The sequence below is a fragment of the Pelodiscus sinensis genome, chromosome 2, assembly GCF_049634645.1.
Source record: "Pelodiscus sinensis isolate JC-2024 chromosome 2, ASM4963464v1, whole genome shotgun sequence".
NCBI classification, from domain to species: Eukaryota; Metazoa; Chordata; order Testudines; family Trionychidae; genus Pelodiscus; species Pelodiscus sinensis.
Genome location: NC_134712.1, coordinates 1,073,378 through 1,098,176, shown reverse-complemented (window position 1 = coordinate 1,098,176; position 24,799 = coordinate 1,073,378). Strand labels below are relative to the sequence as shown.

The following is a 24,799-nucleotide window of genomic DNA, read 5'->3' as shown; positions in this document are numbered from 1 at the left end:
CCCCAGCCCTGCCAGCGCCCCTCAGTCTGACCCACAGCCCCCGGTACCTCAGCCCTGGGGTGCCCCCCAGCCCTGCCAGCGCCCCTCAATCTGACCCACGGCCCCCGGTACCTCAGCCCTGGGGTGCCCCCCAGCCCTGCCAGCGCCCCTCAGTCTGACCCACGGCCCCCGTTACCTCAGCCCTGAGGTGCCCCCCAGCCCTGCCAGCACCCCTCAGTCTGATCCACGGCCCCCGTTACCTCAGCCCTGGGGAGCCCCCCAGCCCTGCCAGAACCCCTCAGTCTGACCCACGGCCCCCGTTACCTCAGCCCTGGGGAGCCCCCCAGCCCTGCCAGAACCCCTCAGTCTGACCCCCACCCCAGTCCCCTGGTACCTCAGCCCTGGGGTGCCCCCCAGCCCTGCCAGCGCCCCTCAGGGCTGAGGCAACAGGGGCCGTGGGTCAGACTGAGGGGTTCTGGCAGGGCTAGGGACACCCAAGGGCTGAGGTAACGGGGGCCGTGGGTCAGACTGAGGGGCGCTGGAAGGGCTGGGGGGCACCCCAGGGCTGAGGTAACGGGGGCTGTGGGTCAGATTGAGGGGCGCTGGCAGGGCTGGGGGGCACCCCAGGGCTGAGGCACTGCGGGCCGTGGGTCAGACTGAGGGGCGCTGGCAGGGCTGGGGGGCACCCCAGGGCTGAGGTAACGGGGGCTGTGGGTCAGACTGAGGGGCGCTGGCAGGGCTGGGGGCACCCCAGGGCTGAGGTAACGGGGGGCTGGGGGTCAGATTGAGGGGCGCTTGCAGGGCTGGGGGGCACCCCAGGGCTGAGGTAACGGGGGCCGTGGGTCAGACTGAGGGGTTCTGGCAGGGCTGGGGGGCACCCCAGGGCTGAGGTACCGGGGGCCGTGGGTCAGACTGAGGGGCGCTGGCAGGGCTGGGGGGCACCCCAGGGCTGAGGTACCGGGGGCTGTGGGTCAGACTGAGGGGCGCTGGCAGGGCTGGGGGGCACCCTAGGGCTGAGGTACCGGGGGTCTGGGGGTCAGACTGAGGGGCGCTGGCAGGGCTGGGGGGCACCCCAGGGCTGAGGTACCAGGGGGCTGGGGGTCAGACTGAGGGGCGCTGGCAGGGCTGGGGGGCACCCTAGGGCTGAGGTACCGGGGGTCTGGGGGTCAGACTGAGGGGCGCTGGCAGGGCTGGGGGGTACTCCAGGGCTGAGGTACCGGGGGGCTGGGGGTCAGATTGAGGGGCGCTGGCAGGGCTGGGGGGCACCGCAGGGCTGAGGTAACGGTGGCCGTGGGTCAGACTGAGGGGTGCTGGCAGGGCTGGGGGGCACCCCAGGGCTGAGGTACCGGGGGGCCGTGGGTCAGACTGAGGGGCGCTGGCAGGGCTGGGGGGCACCCCAGGGCTGAGGTACCGGGGGGCTGGGGGTCAGACTGAGGGGCGCTGGCAGGGCTGGGGGGCACCCCAGGGCTGAGGTACCGGGGGCCGTGGGTCAGACTGAGGGGCGCTGGCAGGGCTGGGGGGCACCCCAGGGCTGAGGTACCGGGGGGCTGGGGGTCAGACTGAGGGGCGCTGGCAGGGCTGGGGGGCACCCCAGGGCTGAGGTACCGGGGGCCGTGGGTCAGACTGAGGGGCGCTGGCAGGGCTGGGGGGCACCCCAGGGCTGAGGTACCGGGGGGCCGTGGGTCAGACTGAGGGGCGCTGGCAGGGCTGGGGGGCACCCCAGGGCTGAGGTACCGGGGGGCCGTGGGTCAGACTGAGGGGCGCTGGCAGGGCTGGGGGGCACCCCAGGGCTGAGGTACCGGGGGCCGTGGGTCAGACTGAGGGGCGCTGGCAGGGCTGGGGGGCACCCCAGGGCTGAGGTACCGGGGGCCGTGGGTCAGACTGAGGGGCGCTGGCAGGGCTGGGGGGCACCCCAGGGCTGAGGTACCAGGGGCCATGGGTCAGACTGAGGGGCGCTGGCAGGGCTGGGGGGCACCCCAGGGCTGAGGTACCGGGGGGCTGGGGGTCAGACTGAGGGGCGCTGGCAGGGCTGGGGGGCACCCCAGGGCTGAGGTACCGGGGGCCGTGGGTCAGACTGAGGGGCGCTGGCAGGGCTGGGGGGCACCCCAGGGCTGAGGTACCGGGGGGCCGTGGGTCAGACTAAGGGGCGCTGGCAGGGCTGGGGGGCACCCCAGGGCTGAGGTACCGGGGGCCGTGGGTCAGACTGAGGGGCGCTGGCAGGGCTGGGGGGCACCCCAGGGCTGAGGTACCGGGGGCCGTGGGTCAGACTGAGGGGCGCTGGCAGGGCTGGGGGGCACCCCAGGGCTGAGGTACCAGGGGCCATGGGTCAGACTGAGGGGCGCTGGCAGGGCTGGGGGGCACCCCAGGGCTGAGGTACCAGGGGCCATGGGTCAGACTGAGGGGCGCTGGCAGGGCTGGGGGGCACCCCAGGGCTGAGGTACCAGGGGCCATGGGTCAGACTGAGGGGCGCTGGCAGGGCTGGGGGGCACCCCAGGGCTGAGGTACCGGGGGGCTGGGGGTCAGACTGAGGGGCGCTGGCAGGGCTGGGGGGCACCCCAGGGCTGAGGTACCGGGGGCCGTGGGTCAGACTGAGGGGCGCTGGCAGGGCTGGGGGGCACCCCAGGGCTGAGGTACCGGGGGGCCGTGGGTCAGACTGAGGGGCGCTGGCAGGGCTGGGGGGCACCCCAGGGCTGAGGTACCGGGGGCCGTGGGTCAGACTGAGGGGCGCTGGCAGGGCTGGGGGGCACCCCAGGGCTGAGGTACCGGGGGCCGTGGGTCAGACTGAGGGGCGCTGGCAGGGCTGGGGGGCACCCCAGGGCTGAGGTACCGGGGGCCATGGGTCAGACTGAGGGGCGCTGGCAGGGCTGGGGGGCACCCCAGGGCTGAGGTACCGGGGGGCTGGGGGTCAGACTGAGGGGCGCTGGCAGGGGTGGGGGGCACCCCAGGGCTGAGGTACCGGGGGCCGTGGGTCAGACTGAGGGGCGCTGGCAGGGCTGGGGGGCACCCCAGGGCTGAGGTACCGGGGGGCCGTGGGTCAGACTGAGGGGCGCTGGCAGGGCTGGGGGGCACCCCAGGGCTGAGGTACCGGGGGCCGTGGGTCAGACTGAGGGGCGCTGGCAGGGCTGGGGGGCACCCCAGGGCTGAGGTACCGGGGGCCGTGGGTCAGACTGAGGGGCGCTGGCAGGGCTGGGGGGCACCCCAGGGCTGAGGTACCGGGGGCCGTGGGTCAGACTGAGGGGCGCTGGCAGGGCTGGGGGGCACCCCAGGGCTGAGGTACCGGGGGCCGTGGGTCAGACTGAGGGGCGCTGGCAGGGCTGGGGGGCACCCCAGGGCTGAGGTACCGGGGGCCGTGGGTCAGACTGAGGGGCGCTGGCAGGGCTGGGGGGCACCCCAGGGCTGAGGTACCAGGGGCCATGGGTCAGACTGAGGGGCGCTGGCAGGGCTGGGGGGCACCCCAGGGCTGAGGTACCGGGGGGCTGGGGTCAGACTGAGGGGCGCTGGCAGGGGTGGGGGGCACCCCAGGGCTGAGGTACCGGGGGCCGTGGGTCAGACTGAGGGGCGCTGGCAGGGCTGGGGGGCACCCCAGGGCTGAGGTACCGGGGGGCCGTGGGTCAGACTGAGGGGCGCTGGCAGGGCTGGGGGGCACCCCAGGGCTGAGGTACCGGGGGCCGTGGGTCAGACTGAGGGGCGCTGGCAGGGCTGGGGGGCACCCCAGGGCTGAGGTACCGGGGGGCTGGGGCTAACGAGCGAGGGGGAGCAGACACTCCGCACTGAGCGCCCAGCCGCCCCTCTCGGCCAGACAGGCAAGGGGCTGGGCCGGCCTCCTCCGCTGCCCTGGGGGAGCCATTAGCTCCTTGATGGGCCTGTCCACACGGCCCCTGAGGCGCCCGCCATGTGGATCCAGAGGGGAGCGTTTGCTGATTCCAGCCTGCTGGCTGGGCGGGGGGGGGGGGGGGGGGGGGCTAGGCCTTCTCAGGCCCCTCTGCTGCTGCAGCGGACGCTGGGCCCCCCTTCACACCCTCCAGAACTGGAAACTGGGCACCAAGGGGGGCTCTGAGCCCCGGGCCACATGGGCCACTGTGGGGGCGTCTCCCTGCTGTGACTGAGCCCCACCCCAAGCAGTGTGGGGCGCAGTCAGTGCCGGGGCCATGGGGAGACCTGCCAGGAGAGGGCACATGCCATCTTGAGCGGGGGGGGGGGAGCTGGCCCGCACCGGAATGTGCTCTCTTGCTGCATGCCAGCCAGGGGCCATCGCCCCCACCCCACCCCCGGGTTATGGTCCTGCCCCCCAGGGTGCAGAAAGCCCGAGACCGGCTTATGCATTGCAAGATCCCCGAAGCCAGACAGCGGGTCTGGGGGCCCCGTCCGCACGGCCCAAGTGGGGGACCTGTGGCTTTGTCCACGGCGGAGACGCCGAGCCTGGGGCTGATGGACAGGACGGGTCAGGCCCCGCAGGGGACACTGGGCCTTGCCACAGGACTGTGGTTCCCTGCTGGGCCAGCGGAGCCTACAGCCCTTGCAAGGGGGGCTGGGCCAAGGGGCATCCGGCCTCCCTCTCCGTGTGGGCCTGGTGCCCGGCCATGCCCGGTGGCCTCAGGAAAGCCTTGCCCACGGGGTGCTGCCCGTCTCCACGGCCCAGCCCTGGGCAGCGGATGGGAACCGCAGGCCTGGGTAGAAAAAGCTCCCTCCCCACCCCAGGCGACTCCTCCTCCCTTCTGGCCGCCCCGAGGAGACGGGATGAATGCAGAGGGCCCAGGGAGCGATGGCAGCCCCCCCGCAGCCAGGGAAGGGGCACGGCAGAGAGGCGGGGGGGGGGGGGTCACAGTGGATCACAAGCTAAATATGAGTCCAGGGTGGACAGAGAAGCAGACGCCTCCTGGGCCATTCCGGGGGGCAGCGGGGGGGGCACTGGGATCGGGCCTGAGCGGGAGAACTGCCACCTGTTCCGGGCACATGGGGCCCAAATGGGAAAGGTGGAGAAGAGGCAGGATCCGGCTGCAAGGCCTTAGGAAGGGGCAGACGACAGGCCCGGCCTTGTTTAGTCTGGGGATGAGGGGCCCTGGGCTGAGAGCAGCCTTCAGGTGCCTACAAGGCTGGGGGGGGAGTTGTTCCCCCCCCCCCCCCCCCCCGGATGGGCGAGCAGCGCTGGGGCTAAAGTGCAGCCAGGGAGGTTGAGGTTGGACACCAGGGGGGTGATGCCCCAGGGGGTGTCTCAGACAGACCCCTCCAGGCCGGAGACCAGAGACCTGGGGGGGGCCCATCCAGTTCCGGGCTCTCCCCGTTCTCTCCCCCCCAGCGCCCTGTGACCCGCAGCCGGGCCCTGTTACTGCACCAGGCCTCACTCGAGCGCCCCGTCGGGCGGGGCCGCCCCGAGCCAGGCAGGGCAGGTGGCTCCGGCAGGGCCGGCGCTCACCTCCCCCCGCCCGTGTCCTGGGCTGGGCGGGGCCGCCCCTCGCCCATTCTCACCTCCATCAAGCCGGGGCCCCCCTGCCGAGAGCGGAGCCCGCCCGGCCCCTTCCCCCGGGCGCGCCCCAGCCGGGCTGGCTCCAGCGGGGGGCGCCGCCCATCAGCATGACAAAGGGGCGCCCCGAACGCGCCCCCCGCAGCCCTGCCCCGCCACAGGCCCCGGCCCCGCGCCATGGAGCGGCCGCGCCACTGCGCTGCGGCCGATCCGGACCAGGATCCGGCTTCACTCCTGGAGCGGCCGCCCGCGGCCCCGCCGAAGAAGAAGCGATACAACCGGCACCGCAAGCCGCCCTACACCTACCTGGCCATGATCGCCCTGGTCATCCGCGCCGCGCCCGGCCGCCGCCTCAAGCTGTGCCAGGTGCGCCCCGCGGGGAGCCCAGCCAGGCCCACGGCACCGGGCTGCGCCCCGCTCTGTCTGCCTGGGGGGACCGGGTAGCTGTGGGGGGCGCAGGGGAGGGCTGGCGGTGGCAGGGTCGTCTCCGGCTTGGGAACAGGGGGCAGCGGCTGGGGGCGATCCCTGGTTTGGAAGGGGGCGGGGACGGCTGGAGTGGGGAGGGGGCGGTGGGGGTCACTGGAATAGGGCTGGGGGTGGTCGGGGTAGAAGTCTCGGGGTGGGGAAGTGGGGTGACTCGTTCAAGGTGGCTTGGTGGGGGATGGGATTGTGGGGTGGGTGGCAGGTGGGGTCCGAGATTGGGGGACAGGTAGGGATGGAGTTCAGTGATTGGCAGGCGGGGTCTGGGTGGGGAAGGTAAGGGTGGGGGCAGTGGTTTGGGGGATGGAGCTGTGGGGGGCAGTGGTTTGGTTATGGGGGCAGTGGTTTAAGGGGATGAGGTTATGGGGCAGTGGTTTGGTTATGGGGGCAGTGGTTTAGGGGATGCGGTTATGGGGGACAGTGGTTTAGGGGATGAGGTTGGTTTGGTTATGGGGACAGTGGTTTGGGGGATGGAGCTGTGGGGGACAGTGGTTTGGGGGATGCGGTTATGGGGGGCAGTGGTTTAAGGGGATGAGGTTATGGGGCAGTGGTTTGGTTATGGGGGCAGTGGTTTGGGGGAAGTGGTGTGGGGATTGTGGGGGGCAGTGATTTGGTTATGGGGGGCAGTGTTTAGGGGGATGGGATTCGGGGGGGTCAGCAGATCGAGGCAGGAGGGTCCATGTGGGGAAGGTGCTGAGGGGAGTCACTGGCTCCGGGGGCGTCGCTGGGCCGGCCGGGGTGCTGGCGAGGGTCCCGTCTCTCACCGCCCGTCTCGGTTTCAGATCATCCAGGAGATCGGCACCCTCTTCCCCTTCTTCTCCGAGGGCTACCAGGGCTGGAAGGACTCCATCCGCCACAACCTGTCCTCCAACAGCTGCTTCTCCAAGGTGTGCGGAGCTGAGACATGGAGCATGGCATGGGGGGGCAGGCTGGCAGAGGGAGGGTGATGGGACATGGGGCAGGCTGGCAGCGGGGGGATGGGACATGGGGGAAGGCTGGCAGTGGGGGGGTGATGGGACATGGGGCAGGCTGGCAGTGGGGGGGTGACGGGACATGGGGCAGGCTGGCAGCAGGGGGATGGGACATGGGGGCAGGCTGGCAGTGGGGGGATGACGGGACATGGGGCAGGCTGGCAGCAGGGGGATGGGACATGGGGGCAGGCTGGCAGTGGGGGAGGGTGATGGGACATGGGGCAGGCTGGCAGCAGGAGGATGGGACATGGGGCAGGCTGGCAGAAGGGGGAGGGGGATGGGACATGGGGCAGGCTGGCAGCGGGGGGATGGGACATGGGGGAAGGCTGGCAGTGGGGGAGGGTGACGGGACATGGGGCAGGCTGGCAGTGGGGGGGTGATGGGACATGGGGCAGGCTGGCAGTGGGGGGGTGATGGGACATGGGGTAGGCTGGCAGTGGGGGGATGGGACATGGGGCAGGCTGGCAGGGGGGTGTGACAGGACATGGGGCAGGCTGGCAGTGGGGGAGGGTGATGGGACATGGGGCAGGCTGGCAGCAGGGGGATGGGACATGGGGGCAGGCTGGCAGTGGGGGAGGGTGATGGGACATGGGGCAGGCTGGCAGCAGGAGGATGGGACATGGGGCAGGCTGGCAGAAGGGGGAGGGGGATGGGACATGGGGCAGGCTGGCAGCAGGGGGATGGGACATGGGGGCAGGCTGGCAGTGGGGGAGGGTGATGGGACATGGGGCAGGCTGGCAGTGGGGGGATGGGACATGGGGGCAGGCTGGCAGTGGGGGAGGGTGACGGGACACAGGGCAGGCTGGCAGTGGGGGAGGGGAACGGGACACAGGGCAGGCTGGCAGCAGGGGGATGGGACATGGGGGCAGGCTGGCAGTGGGGGAGGGTGATGGGACATGGGGCAGGCTGGCAGTGGGGGGATGGGACATGGGGGCAGGCTGGCAGTGGGGGAGGGTGACGGGACACAGGGCAGGCTGGCAGTGGGGGAGGGTGACGGGACACAGGGCAGGCTGGCAGTGGGGGAGGGTGACGGGACACAGGGCAGGCTGGCAGTGGGGGAGGGTGACGGGACACAGGGCAGGCTGGCAGTGGGGGAGGGGGATGGGACATGGGGCAGGCTGGCAGTGGGGGAGGGGGACGGGACATGGGGCAGGCTGGCAGTGGGGGAGGGTGACGGGACACAGGGCAGGCTGGCAGCGGGGGAGGGTGACGGGACACAGGGCAGGCTGGCAGCGGGGGGGGGGGGTTGGGATCAGCGGGGCTACAGGGCAGGTTCTTTGGGGCACCCCGTCCCTGGAGGAACGGCCCCACAGCCAGCCTGAGCCCGCCTCGCTGTCCCGGCAGCTGCTGAAGGACCCCGCCAAGCCCCAGGCCAAGGGGAATTTCTGGACGGTGGACGTGAGCCGCATCCCGCCGGAGGCCCTGAAGCTGCAGAACACGGCCATCTCCCGCCAGGAGGCGGCCTCCTTCGCCAGCGACCTGGCCCCCTTCGTCCTGCACGGGCAGCCCTACCGGGGAGCAGCCGGGGTGGACAGCAGGGCTCCGGCCCCCGGGGCTGCCCCAGAGACACCGGCACGGCCCCGGCCCGACAGCTTCTCCATCCAGACCCTGCTGCACAACCTGCGCCAGGTGGACTTGACGCAGCAGCCCGGGGGGCCTCCCCCCCCAGAGAGCCAGATGCCCCCTTCTCCCCCTCCGCCGGCGCCCGGCGTCCCAAGGACTCGCTCTGCCTCCATGCCGGCCAGGGACGAGCAGAGCCCAGCCGGGCCCCAGGCCCCAGCCCCGGCCAAGCGCCCCCGGCTGCTCCCCCCCTTCCCGAGCACCAGCTCCGACTCGGAGGGCTCCACGTGCCGCACCCCCCCGGCCTCCCCGGGGCACCAGCTCTACGCCCCGGGCCTGCCCCCGCTCCTCCCCGCCTGCTTTGCCTTCTCCCCCGTGCCCGGGCTGCCCTGCGGCGGCTGCTGCCCCGTCTACCTCAGCCCCATGCACTGGGACCTCCTGCCCCTGCCCCCGCTGCTGGGCGCCCCCACGGACCTGGACCGCGTCCCGCCCAGCAAGGCCGGCCACGCCCCCCCCATGGCCCTGCCGCCCTGGCACGCCCGGCCGCAGCACGGGGGGGCTCTGGGGGGCGCGGGCGGCCCAGCCCGGCCCTGGCTGATGCTGAATGTGCAATAACCGCCCCAAGTCCCCGGGTGCCACGGGCACCAGCTCGCTGGGCTCGGCCTGGAGCGGGGCCCGGAGCCTGGGGGGGAGGAACGCTGGGGGGCGGGGAGCCTAGGCCAGGCCGGCTGCTCCTCCGGCGGGAAGGGAGGACGTGGGGGGGGTACGTCTGTAAAGTGCAGCTGTGAATAAAGGCGGCTGGAGGCTTTGCTGTGCCCCCGTGTGTCCCTCACCGTGCTGACCCATTGCCTGCCCCCCAGCTGGCCCCCGGCCTGTAACCCCCGCTCCCTCGGCCTGCCCCCCAACACCCAGCCTGTAACCCCCGCTCCCTCAGCCTGCCCCCCAACACCCAGCCTGTAACCCCCGCTCCCTCGGCCTGCCCCCCAACACCCGGCCTATAACCCCCGCTCACTCAGCCTGCCCCCCAACACCCGGCCTGTAACCCCCGCTCCCTCAGCCTGCCCCCCAACACCCGGCCTGTAACCCCCGCTCCCTCAGCCTGCCCCCCAACACCCAGCCTGTAACCCCCGCTCACTCAGCCTGCCCCCCAACACCCGGCCTATGACCCCCGCTCACTCAGCCTGCCCCCCAACACCCGGCCTGTAACCCCCGCTCCCTCAGCCTGCCCCCCAACACCCGGCCTGTAACCCCCGCTCACTCAGCCTGCCCCCCAACACCCGGCCTATAACCCCCGCTCCCTCAGCCTGCTCCCTAACACCCGGCCTGTAACCCCCGCTCACTCAGCCTGCCCCCCAACACCCGGCCTGTAACCCCCGCTCACTCAGCCTGCCCCCCAACACCCGGCCTGTAACCCCTGCTCCCTCAGCCTGCCCCCCAACACCCGGCCTGTAACCCCCGCTCCCTCAGCCTGCCCCCCAACACCCGGCCTGTAACCCCCGCTCCCTCAGCCTGCCCCCCAACACCCGGCCTGTAACTCCCGCTCCCTCAGCTTGCCCCCCAACACCCGGCCTGTAACCCCCGCTCCCTCAGCCTGCTCCCTAACACCCGGCCTATAACCCCCGCTCCCTCAGCCTGCCCCCCAGCTGGCCCCCGGCCTGTAACCCCGGCTCCCACAGCCTACCCCCCAATACCAAGCTTGTAACCCCCGCTCCCTCAACCTGCCCCCCAACACCCAGCCTGTAACCCCCGCTCCCTCAGCCTGCCCCCCAACACCCAGCCTGTAACCCCCGCTCCCTCAGCTTGCCCCCCAACACCCGGCCTGTAACCCCCGCTCCCTCAGCCTGCTCCCCAACACCCGGCCTATAACCCCCGCTCCCTCAGCCTGCTCCCTAACACCCGGCCTGTAACCCCCGCTCACTCAGCCTGCCCCCCAACACCCGGCCTGTAACCCCCGCTCACTCAGCCTGCCCCCCAACACTCGGCCTGTAACCCCCGCTCCCTCAGCCTGCCCCCCAACACCCGGCCTGTAACCCCCGCTCCCTCAGCCTGCCCCCCAACACCCGGCCTGTAACCCCCGCTCCCTCAGCCTGCTCCCTAACACCCGGCCTATAACCCCCGCTCCCTCAGCCTGCCCCCCAACACCCAGCCTGTAACCCCCGCTCCCTCAGCCTGCTCCCAAACACCCGGCCTGTAACCCCCGCTCACTCAGCCTGCTCCCCAACACCCGGCCTATAACCCCCGCTCCCTCAGCCTGCTCCCTAACACCCGGCCTGTAACCCCCGCTCACTCAGCCTGCCCCCCAACACCCGGCCTGTAACCCCCGCTCACTCAGCCTGCCCCCCAACACTCGGCCTGTAACCCCCGCTCCCTCAGCCTGCCCCCCAACACCCGGCCTGTAACCCCCACTCCCTCAGCCTGCCCCCCAACACCCGGCCTGTAACTCCCGCTCCCTCAGCTTGCCCCCCAACACCCGGCCTGTAACCCCCGCTCCCTCAGCCTGCTCCCTAACACCCGGCCTATAACCCCCGCTCCCTCAGCCTGCCCCCCAGCTGGCCCCCGGCCTGTAACCCCGGCTCCCACAGCCTACCCCCCAATACCAAGCTTGTAACCCCCGCTCCCTCAACCTGCCCCCCAACACTCAGCCTGTAACCCCCGCTCCCTCAGCCTGCCCCTCAACACCCGGCCTGTAACCCCCGCTCCCTCAGCCTGCTCCCCAACACCCGGCCTATAACCCCCGCTCCCTCAGCCTGCCCCCCAACACCCAGCCTGTAACCCCCGCTCCCTCAGCCTGCTCCCCAACACCCGGCCTGTAACCCCCGCTCACTCAGCCTGCTCCCCAACACCCGGCCTATAACCCCCGCTCCCTCAGCTTGCCCCCCAACACCCGGCCTGTAACCCCCGCTCACTCAGCCTGCCCCCCAACACCCGGCCTATAACCCCCGCTCCCTCAGCCTGCCCCCCAACACCCAGCCTGTAACCCCCGCTCCCTCAGCCTGCTCCCAAACACCCGGCCTGTAACCCCCGCTCCCTCAGCCTGCCCCCCAACACCCGGCCTGTAACCCCCCACTGCCTCAGCCTGTGGCCCCCCCACCTCCTGGCCTGTAACCCCCGCTCTCCCCTAATCCCCAGGCTCCCCTGGCTTGTAACCTCCACTCCCTCAGCCTGCCCCCCTCTCCTCCAGGGCCACCTGCTGTGCCCCACTGCAGGAGGCCGGGAGCAAAATGAGGACAGCTGCAGTGGGGTGGGGGGGGCTGCCCGGTGTGCCCCCTGCTGTGCTCAGCAGCCCCTCCCCCGCTTCTCTCCATGTCCCAATGGGGGACCCTCCGCTGGACGTACCAAGCCAGGGCAGGAGCTGGGTCCCGGGGGGAGGGAGGGGGAGTCGGTTGCTCCAGGGAGCAGTGGGGGGGGATGGGTGGCTGAGGGGGCAGGGTCACAGGGCCCTGGCTGCAAGGATGGAGCTGGGGCAGGGGTCTTGGAGTCGTCCCCCCCCCCGCTAAGGCAGCAAGGACGAGGCTGGGTCGTGCGGGGGACTCTTTATTAACAGCTCAACTAGCGCACACAGCAGCCGCGCTGCCCCCCCCAAGTGCTGTGGAGGGAGGCCTGGGGGTGGCAGGAGGGGCCTTTCCCAGCGGGGGCGGGGCAGGAGCACGGGCGTGGGGGGGGGGGCAGTGGGACGCTCCAGGCGATTGCCCAAAGCTCGGGTAAGAGGGGCACAGGAGTGGGAAGGGGGAGGGGAAACGAGCCCTCCACGGCCCCCCCAGTGAGGTCAGTGCGGGCAGCCCTGGCCTGTGCATTCAGACACGCGTGTTCGGCGGAGCAGGCCGGGGGGAGGGGAGGCAAGGCCACGCTGAGTGCCGCACCCAACGGTTACGACAGGCCCTACAATAACAGCAGGTCCCACACAGCCTTCTGCAGCCCTCCTCACCCAGGGGCCAGCGGGGGGGGGGGAGCCTGGCCCCTTCCTTCTCCCAGGAGAGGGGGTAACAGCTGCCAATACAGGGGGCTGGTGCCCCTGCCGTACAGGGGGCACTGCAGGGAGGAGGGGGGATGCTGGTTTGGGAGGGGGCCAGGGCGGGTCTCCAGGCACAGCAGGCTCAGAACAGGCCTGGCCCAGCATTGCTGAGAATGGGCCGGGTGCCCCTCGCGGGCAGGGGAACCAGCTTGGCATGGCCGGCTCAGGCTGGGCCCGTCTCTTTCTCTGCCCTCGGCGTGTGGGATCAGCGCCCCTCCCGCTGCCCCACGGCTCTGCCAGGCTGGAGACGTGGGGGGTCCTGCCCATCGGGCACAGGGACGGCTCAGAGCTCGCCGTGGCCCCAGGAGTCGATCCGGCGGGAGGCTGGGCCCAGCTCCACCTTGCAGACCCGCTCGGCAAACTTCAGGGAGCACATGGTCTCGCCCGCGTTCTGCTCCAGCACCGAGACCTGGGGGAGCAGACGGAGCCCGGTTAGGACCTGCTGTCACCCCACCCACCTGCCTGCTGAGCGCCCGACAAACCCCCAGCCCCAGTGCTCAGCAGCTGTGCCCAGGGCATGGGGGGGGAGCTCACTGGCTCTCAAGCCCTCCCGTTGGCCAGAGTGGTGAGTGTGCGAGGTGGAATGACCTGGCCCTGCAGCTCAGCTGATGCCCGGGGCTAGGTCAGCAGCATCCCCCGCTGGCCACAAGCAGCAGCGCCGGGCGAAATACTGCAGGCCAGGGGTCTCCAGCCTTTTTACGCCTGAGCTCACTGTTTGAATTTCAGTGCAATCCGAGATCTACCTCACACGTCAATCCCCTTCCCCGCCTCCTTCCCGCCCCTTCTCCAAGGGCCCTGCTCTTTCGAGTCTCCCTCTCTTGCCCGTCCTCACTCACTTTCACCAGGCTGGGGGGCAGGCTCAGGTCTTGGAGTAAGGGACATGGAGGGCGAGGGGCTCTGAGCTGCTCGGGGGGCAGCTGGGAAGCAGGAAGGGGCTCTAGGCGCAGGCTCTGGATGGCGTTCAGATGCAGGGGTGCTCGGGGCTAGGGCAGGAGCTTGGGGTGCGGTAGGAGATTCATGGCTGGGGTAGGAGTTCAGGATGTGGGCTCCAGCTGGTGGCTCAGTGGGGCTAAGGCTGGCTCACCCCTGCCCTGGCCCTGGCCCACTTTTTAAAGCAGCCAGCAAACCTGCTCTATCCCAGGTCTTGTTGTGCCCCCTCTCTGCTCTGTGGAGAAAGGATACAGAGTGGGAGGGGCACCTTGACTCTCCCTCCCCTGCTCCTCCCTCCCCAGCACAGCAAGCAGGGGGCTCCCCACAGGGAGGGGCAGCCCCAAGGCAAAGGGCAGATGAGCAGCAGTGGGTCAGGGACAGCTGAAGTGAGGGCACTTGATGGCCTCTTGGTCACACTAGTCAGGATCCCGTCAGACGCTCCAAGATCGACCAGCAGATCCCGATCGACTGGTAGCTGACCCCTGCTGTAGGCCCTACACAAACAGCAGCGGTTATTCCCCGTTCCTTGCCACCGAACGGTGAATTCCCACGAGGCTTTTGGGCGCTCGGCTCTCGGGCGGGAGGCACGGCCCCGCCCCGCCCCCAGCACCCACCTGCACCATCATCACGGTCTTGTTGCCCTTGCCCAGGGAGTCCTGCAGCAGGTAGGTGAGCTTGGAGTTGCGGAAAGGCACGTGGCCCTGCTTGGCTCGGAGGGCCTGGATCACCTCCCCCAGGGCCAGCAGGGACTTGTTAATGTTCTGGGCTTCCTTCAGCCGCTCGCCCTGCGCCCCCGACTTCCAGACCCGCTCAGAACCCGCCAGGTCCACCAGGTTCAGCTTCCCTGGGGTGCCGGAGACATGAGAGAGAGTCCGGGCTGTGGCGGGACGGGACGGCGGCTCTGGGGAGCCCGGCAGGGGTGGCTCTGCCAGAAAGGGGCCCCCGGGGGAGCCGCAGCCCCTCCCTGCCCACCCACCAGACCCCCTCCTCCCTCTCCAGCGAGCATTGGGCCCCCAGAACTGAACCGCGTCTAGCGCTGCCCCCTGGTGGCCTTTTGCCGTCACTGCCCCACAAAGGGGGAGGAGCCAGATTCCAGCTCCCGTCTCTTCATCCTCCGCCTTGCAACACCCTTCTAGGTCCAGGCCCCTGGGCAAGGTAGGAGGGGGCCCGGCTCCGTGCCCCCAGAAGGGGCAGGTCTGGGGCTAGCCTGTGCCAGCCAGCCAGCCCTTCAGGGGTGCCCCAGTGCCCAAAACCTGCTGTGCAGGGCTCCAGAGGCCATTCACAGGGCCTAGGGCTCCAGCTGCTGCCAGGACCCCTGGGCCCTTTTAAATCACTGGGCCCTTCCTCCATCAGTGGCCCTGTCATGTGCCTTCTTGGGGCACGTCTACACAGGGGAGTTGCTTCGAAAGAGCGACAAGAATGATTAAAGGTCTAGAGAACATGACCTATGAAGCCAGGTTTCATGAACTGGGCTTGTTTAGTTTGGAAAAAAGAAGATTAAGGGGGGACATGATAGCGGTTTTCAAATATCTAAAAGGGTGTCACAAGGAGGAAGGAGAAAATTTGTTCCTCTTGGTTTCTGAGGACAGGACAAGGAGTAATGGGCTTAAAGTGCAGCAGGGGAGGTTTAGATTGGACATTAGGAAAAAATTCCTAACTGTCAGGGTGGTCAAATATTGGAATAAATTGCCAAGGGAGGTGGTGGAATCTCCCTCTCTGGAGATATTTAAGAACAGGTTAGATAGACATCTGTCAGGGATGGTGTAGACGGAGCTTGGTCCTGCCTTGAGGGCGGGGGGCTGGACTCGATGACCTCTCGAGGTCCCTTCCAGTCCTATGATTCTATGAAATAACTCCCCTCATTCCAAATAACAACACGAGCGGCCACACAACCCAGCCTGCTGTTTTGGAATCAGCGGCTGGTTATTCCCAAGTAAGAATGGCTGCGCCTGAGGAGGAGGGCGCGTCTCTCGAGATCGGTACTTCCGCAGGTATTTCAAAATAACCTGGCAGTGTAAATGTAGCCTCAGTCTTCTCTTCTCTAAACGGAACAAGCCCAATTCTTTCAACCTGCCCTTACAGTGCACGTTCTCTAGACCTTGTATCGTTGTTTTCACTCTTCTCTGGACCCTCTCCAGTCTCTCCACATCTTTCCTGCAATGCGGTGCCCAGACCTGGACACAATGCTCCAGCTGAGGCCTAACCAGCGCAGAGTGGAGGGGGAGAACGACTTCTCGGGTCTCACTCCTCTTCGTGCAGCCCAGAATCAGGTTTGGGTTTTTTGCAACAGCATCACGCTGTTGACTCATTAATCTGTGGTCCAGTCTGCCCCCTAGATCCCTTTCTGCCGGACTCCTTCCTAGACCGTCGCTTCCCGTTCTGTGTGTGACACGGACTGGTCCTTCCTCCGTGCAGCACTTTGCATTTGCCCTTGTTACACGTCAGCCCGTTTCCCTCCAGCTCTTGCTCCAGTTGGTCCAGATCGTTCTGAATTCTGACCCTTCCTCCAAAGCACTCGCAACCCCTCCCAGCTTGGGATCAGCTGCAAACTTCCTAAGCGTCCTCCCTGTGCCCATATCTAACTCCTGGATGAAGACACTGAACAGAACCGGTCCCAAACCAGCCCCCGCCCCGGGGACCCCACTCGCTAGACACTCCCAGCACAGGAGGTGTGTCTGTGAGGACACAGGGGGAGAGGCGGGGCGGGCCGGGAGCCGGCAGGGGGCAAGGTGGGCCGGGCCGGGAGCCGGCCGGCAGTACCTGAGGTCTTGGTGCCAGTGCTGCAGTTGGTGCCAGTGAAGGTGACGGTGAGCAGGGCGTGGGACCGGGAGCTGTGCTCATTCATGTTGGTGCAGGAGGTTGCCCGGTTCCTCTTCCCCAGCGACAGCATCTGGGCCAAACCCAAAGGTTGAGGGACTGAGCCAGCGGGGGGGGGGGGGAGCCAGGAAGACCCTCGCAGCCCCCAGCCCCATCTCCAAGACGCAGTCGCACACCCAAGCCGAGACACCAGGGGAGCGCTGCTCCAGGCACAATGTAGGGGCCCTGGAGCACTGACCCCGCCCCTTTGAGCTCCGCCCACCATGCCCCGCCCCCTCCAGAGCCCACGGCTCTATCTGGCGTTGCCCTGTGCCCTGGCACCTTTCGGATCTCCCGGAGCCCCTGCACCTCCACGCTGGTCAGCCCTGGCACATGGAGCTGCCCGCTCCCGTCTGGGTTCAGCTTCACGTCCAGCTTCTCCTGCGGCTCCTTCCCGAGCAGATCCCTGCAGGGCGGAGAGACACGGCGGCTGGGCCTGGCTGCTGAGACGGGTTCAGCCGCGGACAGGGCTGCGAGGGCAGAGGACCGGCCTGGGGAGACCAGGCCTAGGGAAGAGGAATACTAAGGACTTGGCAAGTCGTCCGGACAAGCACTGCCCTCGCCGGGGAAATGCAGCCACCTCTGGAGTGGGGCGGCACAGCCACCCTCAACAGCCGCTTGGCACAAGGGGAGAGGAGTCCGGGATGCAGCTGAAACCAGCAGGACAATGGAAGGAGGCAGCAGGGATTCGGCGCAGCTGGGATTTGACCAGGCCCCAGTTTCAGTTTTCTCCTTAAATCTGCATCTCCAGCAGCACCACGCCCCCTAGTGCGGCTCTTCTCAGTCTGTGCTGAGCGCCCCCTGCAGCACCACGCCCCCTAGTGCGGCTCTTCTCAGTCTGTGCTGAGCGCCCCCTACAGCACCACGCCCCCTAGTGGGGCTCTTCTCAATCGGTGCTGAGCGCCCCCTACAGCACCACGCCCCCTAGTGGGGCTCTTCTTAATCGGTGCTGAGCGCCCCCTGCAGCACCACGCCCCTTAGTGCGGCTCTTCTCAGTCTGTGCTGAGCGCCCCCTGCAGCACCACGCCCCCTAGTGCGGCTCTTCTCAGTCTGTGCTGAGCGCCCCCTGCAGCACCACGCCCCCTAGTGGGGCTCTTCTCAATCGGTGCTGAGCGCCCCCTACAGCACCACGCCCCCTAGTGGGGCTCTTCTCAATCGGTGCTGAGCGCCCCCTGCAGCACCACGCCCCCTAGTGCGGCTCTTCTCAATCTGTGCTGAGCGCCCCCTGCAGAACCACGCCCCCTAGTGGGGCTCTTCTCAATCTGTGCTGAGCGCACCCTGCAGCACCACGCCCCCTAGTGCGGCTCTTCTCAATCTGTGCTGAGCGCCCCCTGCAGCACCACGCCCCCTAGTGCGGCTCTTCTCAATCTGTGCTGAGCGCCCCCTGCAGCACCACGCCCCCTAGTGGGGCTCTTCTCAGTCTGTGCTGAGCGCCCCCTGCAGCACCACGCTCCCTAGTGGGGCTCTTCTCAATCTGTGCTGAGCGCCCCCTGCAGCACCACGCCCCCTAGTGCGGCTCTTCTCAGTCTGTGCTGAGCGCCCCCTGCAGCACCACGCCCCCTAGTGCGGCTCTTCTCAGTCTGTGCTGAGCGCCCCCTGCAGCACCACGCCCCCTAGTGGGGCTCTTCTCAATCTGTGCTGAGCACCCCCTGCAGCACCACGCCCCCTATTGCGGCTCTTCTCAATCTGTGCTGAGCGCCCCCTACAGCACCACGCCCCCTAGTGGGGCTCTTCTCAATCTGTGCTGAGCGCCCCCTGCAGCACCACGCCCCCTAGTGGGGCTCTTCTCAATCTGTGCTGAGCACCCCCTACAGCACCACGCCCCCTAGTGCGGCTCTTCTCAGTCTGTGCTGAGCGCCCTCTGCAGCACCACGCCCCCTAGTGGGGCTCTTCTCAATCTGTGCTGAGCGCCCCCTGCAGCACCACGCCCCCTATTGCAGCTCTTAATCTGTGCTGAGCGCCCCCTACAGCACCACGCCCCCTAGTGGGGCTCTTCTCAATCTGTGCTGAGCGCCCCCTGCAGCACCACGCCCCCTAGTGGGGCTCTTCTCAATCTGTGCTGAGCACCCCCTACAGCACCACGCCCCCTAGTGGGGCTCTTCTCAATCTGTGCTGAGCGCCCCCTACAGCACCACGCCCCCTAGTGCGGCTCTTCTCAGTCTGTGCTGAGCGCCCCCTGCAGCACCACGCCCCCTAGTGCAGCTCTTCTCAATCGGTGCTGAGCGCCCCCTACAGCACCACGCCCCCTAGTGCGGCGCTTCTCAATCTGTGCTGAGCGCCCCCTACAGCACCACGCCCCCTAGTGGGGCTCTTCTCAATCTGTGCTGAGCACCCCCTGCAGCACCACGCCCCCTAGTGGGGCTCTTCTCAATCTGTGCTGAGCACCCCCTACAGCACCATGCCCCCTAGTGGGGCTCTTCTCAATCTGTGCTGAGCACCCCCTGCAGCACCACGCCCCCTAGTGGGGCTCTTCTCAATCTGTGCTGAGCACCCCCTACAGCACCACGCCCCCTAGTGCGGCTCTTCTCAATCTGTGCTGAGCGCCCCCTGCAGCACCACGCCCCCTAGTGCGGCTCTTCTCAATCTGTGCTGAGCGCCCCCTACAGCACCACGCCCCCTAGTGCGGCTCTTCTCGATTTGTGCTGAGCGCCCCTATGGCGGCACATTGGGTATCCCCCGACCCTGCACTCCGTCTGCAGCAAGATGAGACTCCGCCAGCCAGTAGAATATGGAGGGTTTATTGGTTCTGCAAGGTACGGCACAGCCCCGGTTCCATGTGGGCATCGGAGTGAGGGGCCGGCAGCCTCAGCCCCCTTAGGGAGGGATCCACAGGCCCCTGAACCCCCAGTACTCAGCTTAGTCTCCTCTTCATGTTTTCCCAGCCAAAAACTGCCCTTCTCCAAACCACCCCCTTCCTTTGTTCAGACCCCTTCCCTGGACAGGTGAGGACCAGTTGGGCCATGGACTACGTGACCTGAGGGTCCTCAGGGCAAAGTCCCCGGACAGTGTTTACAGACGCAGGCCAGTAGGGGTCACCCACAGCCCAAGAATAGCGACCAGCTTGTGGACAGCCCCCCACTACATCACAGCCCCCTACAGCTGAGTGTGCTGAGCACCCCCTATAGCACCACGCCCCCTAGTGCACCCTGGGGTCCTGTCAATCGGCACTGGGTGCCCCCAGTTCATGCTGGGCTCCGGGGTGGCAGGAGAGGCCGAGTGGCAGGCGGCTGTACTCGGGGCGGTGCCTGGGAGCGGGCCGGCGAGGGCACAGTTGTGCGCAGGGGCAGGCTTGGGGGGCCCCTCTTACCGGATCACCTCGTTGTAGATCTCCACCATGCTGAGGCTCACTGAGTACGCCCACAGCCCCGCCCGGGCTTCCATCTCCCGGTACAGCGCCTGCAGCGCCCGCTGGTTTATGCCAGGGTCTTCGGGGACACCCTGGAGCCAGACATGAGATGGGGCCTCAGGCTTAGGTGGGAGCCCTCGCAGTGTGGGAGATCCCCATCAATCTGGAGGCCCCCCGCCCGCCCAGCTCCCACGCCTGCCTGGGGCCCGGGGCCCACGGCCTCGCCCGTTACAGCTTTCAGAGTCAGGCTCCACCCAGGGCCCCTTGCAGCAGGGCAGCCCATGCCCAGGGGACTCAATCAACCTGGGCCCCTCCTCCCTGTAGGGCACTTGTGCACCCGTGTGCCCACACGTGTCAGGATCGCCTTCGTGGCTGTCACTCGTACGAGAGTGTGTGCAGCCACTGGCACACGGGTGCATGTGCGCGCGCATCCATCGTGCCCACCAGGACACGTGTGCACGTGTGTGTGTGTGCATATGTCACTGCCCACAGGACACGTGTGTGCACCGCGTGTAGGAGTGTGCAGGCTGGGCTCCGCTGCCCCAAGCCCCTCGTGCTCCCAGGCAGCTCCAAACACCCCCACGTGGGTGGACACCCCCGGCTCATTCCCCGCAGCCCAGCTCCCGAGAGCAGGTGACTGGCGGGGACAGCAGGAGTCTCACGGCTCCAGGGGTTCTAGGCCTGAGGGGCAGGGCGGGGGCTCTCCATTCCTCCACCCCAGCACCCGCCCTCCCAGAAAAGCAGGGGGCTAAGTGAGGGGGGGTCCTCTCTGCCCACAGAGCTCACCCCCCACAGGGCTAACACCCCAGGCCAAGCCAGGCTGACCCCCGGCCCCGGCCCCCCCCTACCTCCATGGTGTAGGTCTTCCCCGAGCCGGTCTGCCCGTAGGCGAAGATACAGACGTTGTAGCCGTCCAGGCAGGACAGGACGAGGGGCTCAATGTCCAGGAAGACCTGAGCGGGGGCAGGCAGGCGGGCGTCACAGGGGCCGAGGGACCCGTGTCCCGGTGGGGGTGCAGAGTCTGCCGCGTCGGGACAGGCCGCAGAGTGTGGGGGGAGGGGCACAGTGCAGGGGGGCCCCGAGCAGGCGGGGTGAGTGCTGGGAGAGGGGAGCCAGGGGCCTGAGGCTGCCGGCCGTGCGAGGGGAAAGCCAGTTACCTGCGGCCCTGGCACGCATGGCTCTGGCGGTCCGGGAGGAGCTCCAGGGTCCCGTCCCTGGCTAGGCACCTGGGGATCAAGGGGTCACAAAGCGCCGGGTGGAAAGATCTGTGCAGAATGAAGGAGCCTTTCCCTGCTGGGGGCAGTGCCTGGAGCTCCCCTGCAGCCGTGCGCCCCCGGGTGCTCCGCCAGACCGGGAGCACCACCGCCCGGCGCCCTAGAACGCCGCATCCCCTGCTGCCGCTCTGGAACGGTGAGCCGCACCCAGGGCCAGGTGAGGATTTTGCGGGGCCCAGGGCAGCACAATTTTGCAGGGCCCCCCCTTGAGACGGCGCATGCGCGGGGCTTCTTGCAGCGCGGGGCCCGGGGCGGCCGCCCCGCTCGCCCTGCCCTATATCCACCCCTGGCCGCACCCTCCTCTGGAGCAGCACCCCCACACGCCGCTCTAGGAGTCGCCACACGTGCTGCTGCAGAACAGTCACCCCATGTGCCACTCTAGAACCCTCCCCTTCACATGCACTGACCTAGAACAGCACTCGCCACTCTAGAACCGTCACCTCATGTGACAGTCTAGAACACTGTCCCCTCCCGACCACCGCTGGAAAACAACGCACGGCGATCTAGAACAGCCAGTCCTCACGCTGCTCTAGAACAGTCCATATACACCACACTCCACACGAGGCTGTCCATATACCACTCTCAAATACAACACACGCAAGTCTAGAATAGTCCATACACACTATGCTCTCGAGCAGTCACTCCACACCCTGCTCTAGAACAGTCCACCCACACATCCTCCTCTAGAATAGCTAATCCATTCACACAGCTCTAGAACCCCCTGCCCCACCCGCACACTGGAAGTCCTATGCCCTACGCTGTGTCCTGGAACATTCTGTCACCCGTCAATTTACACTGCTCCCATACACAGCCGACATGTCTTTGGAGAATGCTCCATGTCACCCCCACATGCGGTCCAAAACCACCCCTCCCGTGTCTGGGATTGCCAAGACGCCGCACTGCGAGCGAGAATGCGGCTTAAAAGTCTACAACCCCCACCGCAGGTTCCAACCTTCAGCAAGCCGTTGCACAAACCCTCCCCTCCCCAGACAATTCTCTAGAACATCTGTCCTGCAGACACTTGCATGGAGCACTAGAGCCGGTGCCGTTCTGGAGCAGGAGGCCAGGCACGGCTCTAGACCCCTGCAGCACGTGTTTCGCTGCAGAATGCTCGCGCTGCCCTAGAACACCCGACACAGGCCACGCTAGAAGGTGCCACCCGAGCCACTGATCTAGAACAACCTGCCCTGCATCCTGATCTAGAACCCATCCTGCCCAGCGGTCTAGAATTTGTGTGCTCCTCCGCTGCTCCCCCAGTGCCAGCGCTGTTCTGGCACGCTCCGGTTTCTAGATTGCTTCTCTCCCCTCTGCCACTCCCCCAGTTGCTCTAGAATGCCACCCCTCCCTGTGCCCTGGGGCTCTCCCGTGCCGCCCCCCAGCATTCCAGAGTCCCCCAGTTCCCTCCGGCATTCCAGGAGGCTCCATCTCCCCAGGGCTCCGGTACACTACGTTCCAGCGCCACTCTCCTCCGCCCAGCATTCTGGATTGCTCCAGGTTCTGCCCCCCGACAAGCCCCCTCATGCCCGTTGGGCACGGCCAGCAGCCCCGGACCACTCCCCATGGCAGCTCTGGGGTAACACAGCTCTTCCAGGGAGCCCTCCCCACACCCGCACTAGAGTCCCAATCGCTGGGCGGCTACTGTCCCTGGGAGTGCCCGGGACAGAGCTCAGCACTGGCATGGCTAGGGGCACAGCAGCCCTGGCCCGGGCACGAGGGGCAGGGAGAAGCAAGTGTCTGGCTGCACAGTCCGGCATAGCCCCCCCGCTCTGAGGGGAAGATGCCCATGGGCCCCAGTTCCAAGGGGAGAGCAGACATGGCACCAAGTAACCAGGCCTGGCGTGGGGCAGAGAAACAGGTGGGGGGTGGCTCGGACGCAGCCCAGACACCAGCCAGCACTGCCAGGACGTCCCTGGGGCCCCGGCTGCCACTGCCTGGGGGTTGGGCGCTAAGGTGGCCAGGCCAGGGAGCCCAGGCCGGCCGGGAGGGGTCGGGCGGCAGGTCACCTCCTCTTGCGTGGCCTCCGGCAGGAAGACCCTGTCCAGGTCGAAGGTCCTCTCCTTGCCCTTGTAGCGGGCAGTGACGGCGCTGTGGCTGCCGGGCTCCGCGCTCACAGCCGTGCTCACCTCCCCCTCCCGCCGGTCCGCCTCCGTCACCGGCTTCATGCGGCACAGCACCCGGATGTGCCCTGGGGGGAGACGCAGCGTCACGCCGGGGGCCACCCTGGAGACCGGAGCCCCCTGCCAGGGACAGCCGGGGGCGCGCCAGGCTGCAGCCCAGCCCCCCAGTGCCCAGGGCTCCTGGCACACCACAGGCCACGCTGACCCCTGGGGATTTGGGGAGGGGTCTCTGTTCGTGGTCGAGGGCCCTTGGGGGGACCCTCTTGGGCTCAGCCCCCTTCGGGGATTGGCGCAGGTGCCCGAACCCTGGGCAGGGCCACGGGTGGCTCACGGAGCCCTGGGGCCAGAGCCAGGACACGCCAGTGGGTGCCACGGGGGCTGCTCCCGCGAGTGTGAACCCCGGGGAGCAGGAGGCGGAGCACGGAGCCATGGCTCCTCCCACACAGCTGCTCAGCCAATGAAACACGAGCTGTACCCAACCCGGGCCCTCTGGCAGGTGAGGGTGGGGCCCCTCCAACTCTGCCCAGACCCCCCCTCCGAATCCAGCCCCCTCCTCACCCCCCCCAGCACCTTTCAGCTCCAGCAGCTGGGCGTGGTACTTCTCCCGCAGCCGCACCTCCCGCTGGTATTTCTCCAGCAGGCCCTGGCTGGCCTCCGCCGCCTCGCCCGCCGCCCGGCACACCTGGGGCACAGGGCACCCCCTTGAACCCCCGCTGCTGCCGGGCTGGGGGAGCAGGCGGGGGCAAGGGGACACTGCCTCCCTTCCCTGGATGGGCTGCCCCGCCCCCTCCCCCCAGCACCCCCAGCCCCACTTCTCCCCCTGGGGCTGCCCTGCCTGCCCCACCAGCTCCCTCCCCCCAGCCCCACTTCTCCCCCAGGGGCTGCCCTGCCTGCCCCACCAGCCCCACTTCTCCCCCAGGGGCTGCCCTGCCTGCCCCACCAGCTCCCTCCCCCCAGCCCCACTTCTCCCCCAGGGGCTGCCCTGCCTGCCCCAGCAGCTCCCTCCCCCCAGCCCCACTTCTCCCCCAGGGGCTGCCCTGCCTGCCCCACCAGCCCCACTTCTCCCCCAGGGGCTGCCCTGCCTGCCCCACCAGCTCCCTCCCCCCAGCCCCACTTCTCCCCCTGGGGCTGCCCTGCCTGCCCCCCCAGCTCCCTCCCCCCAGCCCCACTTCTCCCCCTGGGGCTGCCCTGCCTGCCCCCCCAGCTCCCTCCCCCCAGCCCCACTTCTCCCCCAGGGGCTGCCCTGCCTGCCCCACCAGCCCCACTTCTCCCCCAGGGGCTGCCCTGCCTGCCCCCCCAGCTCCCTCCCCCCAGCCCCACTTCTCCCCCTGGGGCTGCCCTACCTGCCCCACCAGCTCCCTCCCCCCAGCCCCACTTCTCCCCCAGGGGCTGCCCTGCCTGCCCCAGCAGCTCCCTCCCCCCAGCCCCACTTCTCCCCCAGGGGCTGCCCTGCCTGCCCCCCCAGCTCCCTCCCCCCAGCCCCACTTCTCCCCCTGGGGCTGCCCTGCCTGCCCCCCCAGCTCCCTCCCCCCAGCCCCACTTCTCCCCCTGGGGCTGCCCTGCCTGCCCCCCCAGCTCCCTCCCCCCAGCCCCACTTCTCCCCCAGGGGCTGCCCTGCCTGCCCCACCAGCCCCACCTGGCTCCTGGCCTCCCTGATGGCCGCCTCGTAGAACTGGGAGAAGTCGCGCACTTGGCTGCGCAGGCTGCCGTAGCTCGATTTCATGCCCGTGAGGAGGGGCTGCAGCGCGGCCAGGCGGCTCTGGACCCCTGCGGGGAGCAGAGAGCAGGGGCAGCGCCCTCAGCAGCAGCCCCT

General features: G+C 68.6%; 2 protein-coding genes across 8 annotated transcripts in view; one reads left to right on the top strand and one right to left on the bottom strand.

Moving 5' to 3' along the window:
* The first annotated feature begins 5,240 nt into the window (after nt 1-5,240).
* Nucleotides 5,241-9,356, top strand: LOC142826678 (uncharacterized). Its single transcript, XM_075919785.1, has 3 exons — nt 5,241-5,806; nt 6,703-6,807; nt 8,236-9,356. Exons 1-3 carry the CDS (start codon nt 5,618-5,620, stop codon nt 9,064-9,066), a joined length of 1,125 nt encoding a protein of 374 aa, XP_075775900.1. The 5' UTR covers nt 5,241-5,617; the 3' UTR covers nt 9,067-9,356.
* A 2,600-nt stretch (nt 9,357-11,956) lies between these two features.
* The window catches only part of KIFC2 (kinesin family member C2), a 32,632-nt gene continuing 19,789 nt past the window's right edge, over nt 11,957-24,799 (bottom strand). For 2 of the 7 annotated variants that reach the window (XM_075919930.1, XM_075919931.1), the window contains exons 11-19: nt 24,623-24,753; nt 23,557-23,668; nt 22,873-23,054; nt 20,753-20,821; nt 20,444-20,548; nt 19,557-19,687; nt 16,532-16,655; nt 16,154-16,283; nt 11,958-12,872 (exon numbers count right to left, since the gene is read on the bottom strand). In XM_075919930.1, coding sequence (XP_075776045.1) covers nt 12,373-12,872; nt 16,154-16,283; nt 16,532-16,655; nt 19,557-19,687; nt 20,444-20,548; nt 20,753-20,821; nt 22,873-23,054; nt 23,557-23,668; nt 24,623-24,753 — 1,484 coding nt within the window. In that variant the 3' untranslated portion in view covers nt 11,958-12,372. Of the gene's footprint in view, nt 12,873-14,007; nt 14,238-16,153; nt 16,284-16,531; nt 16,656-19,556; nt 19,688-20,443; nt 20,549-20,752; nt 20,822-22,872; nt 23,055-23,556; nt 23,669-24,622; nt 24,754-24,799 lie in introns of all 7 variants that reach the window. The other 5 variants (XM_075919934.1, XM_075919933.1, XM_075919932.1 and 2 more) reach the window with 4 other exon arrangements.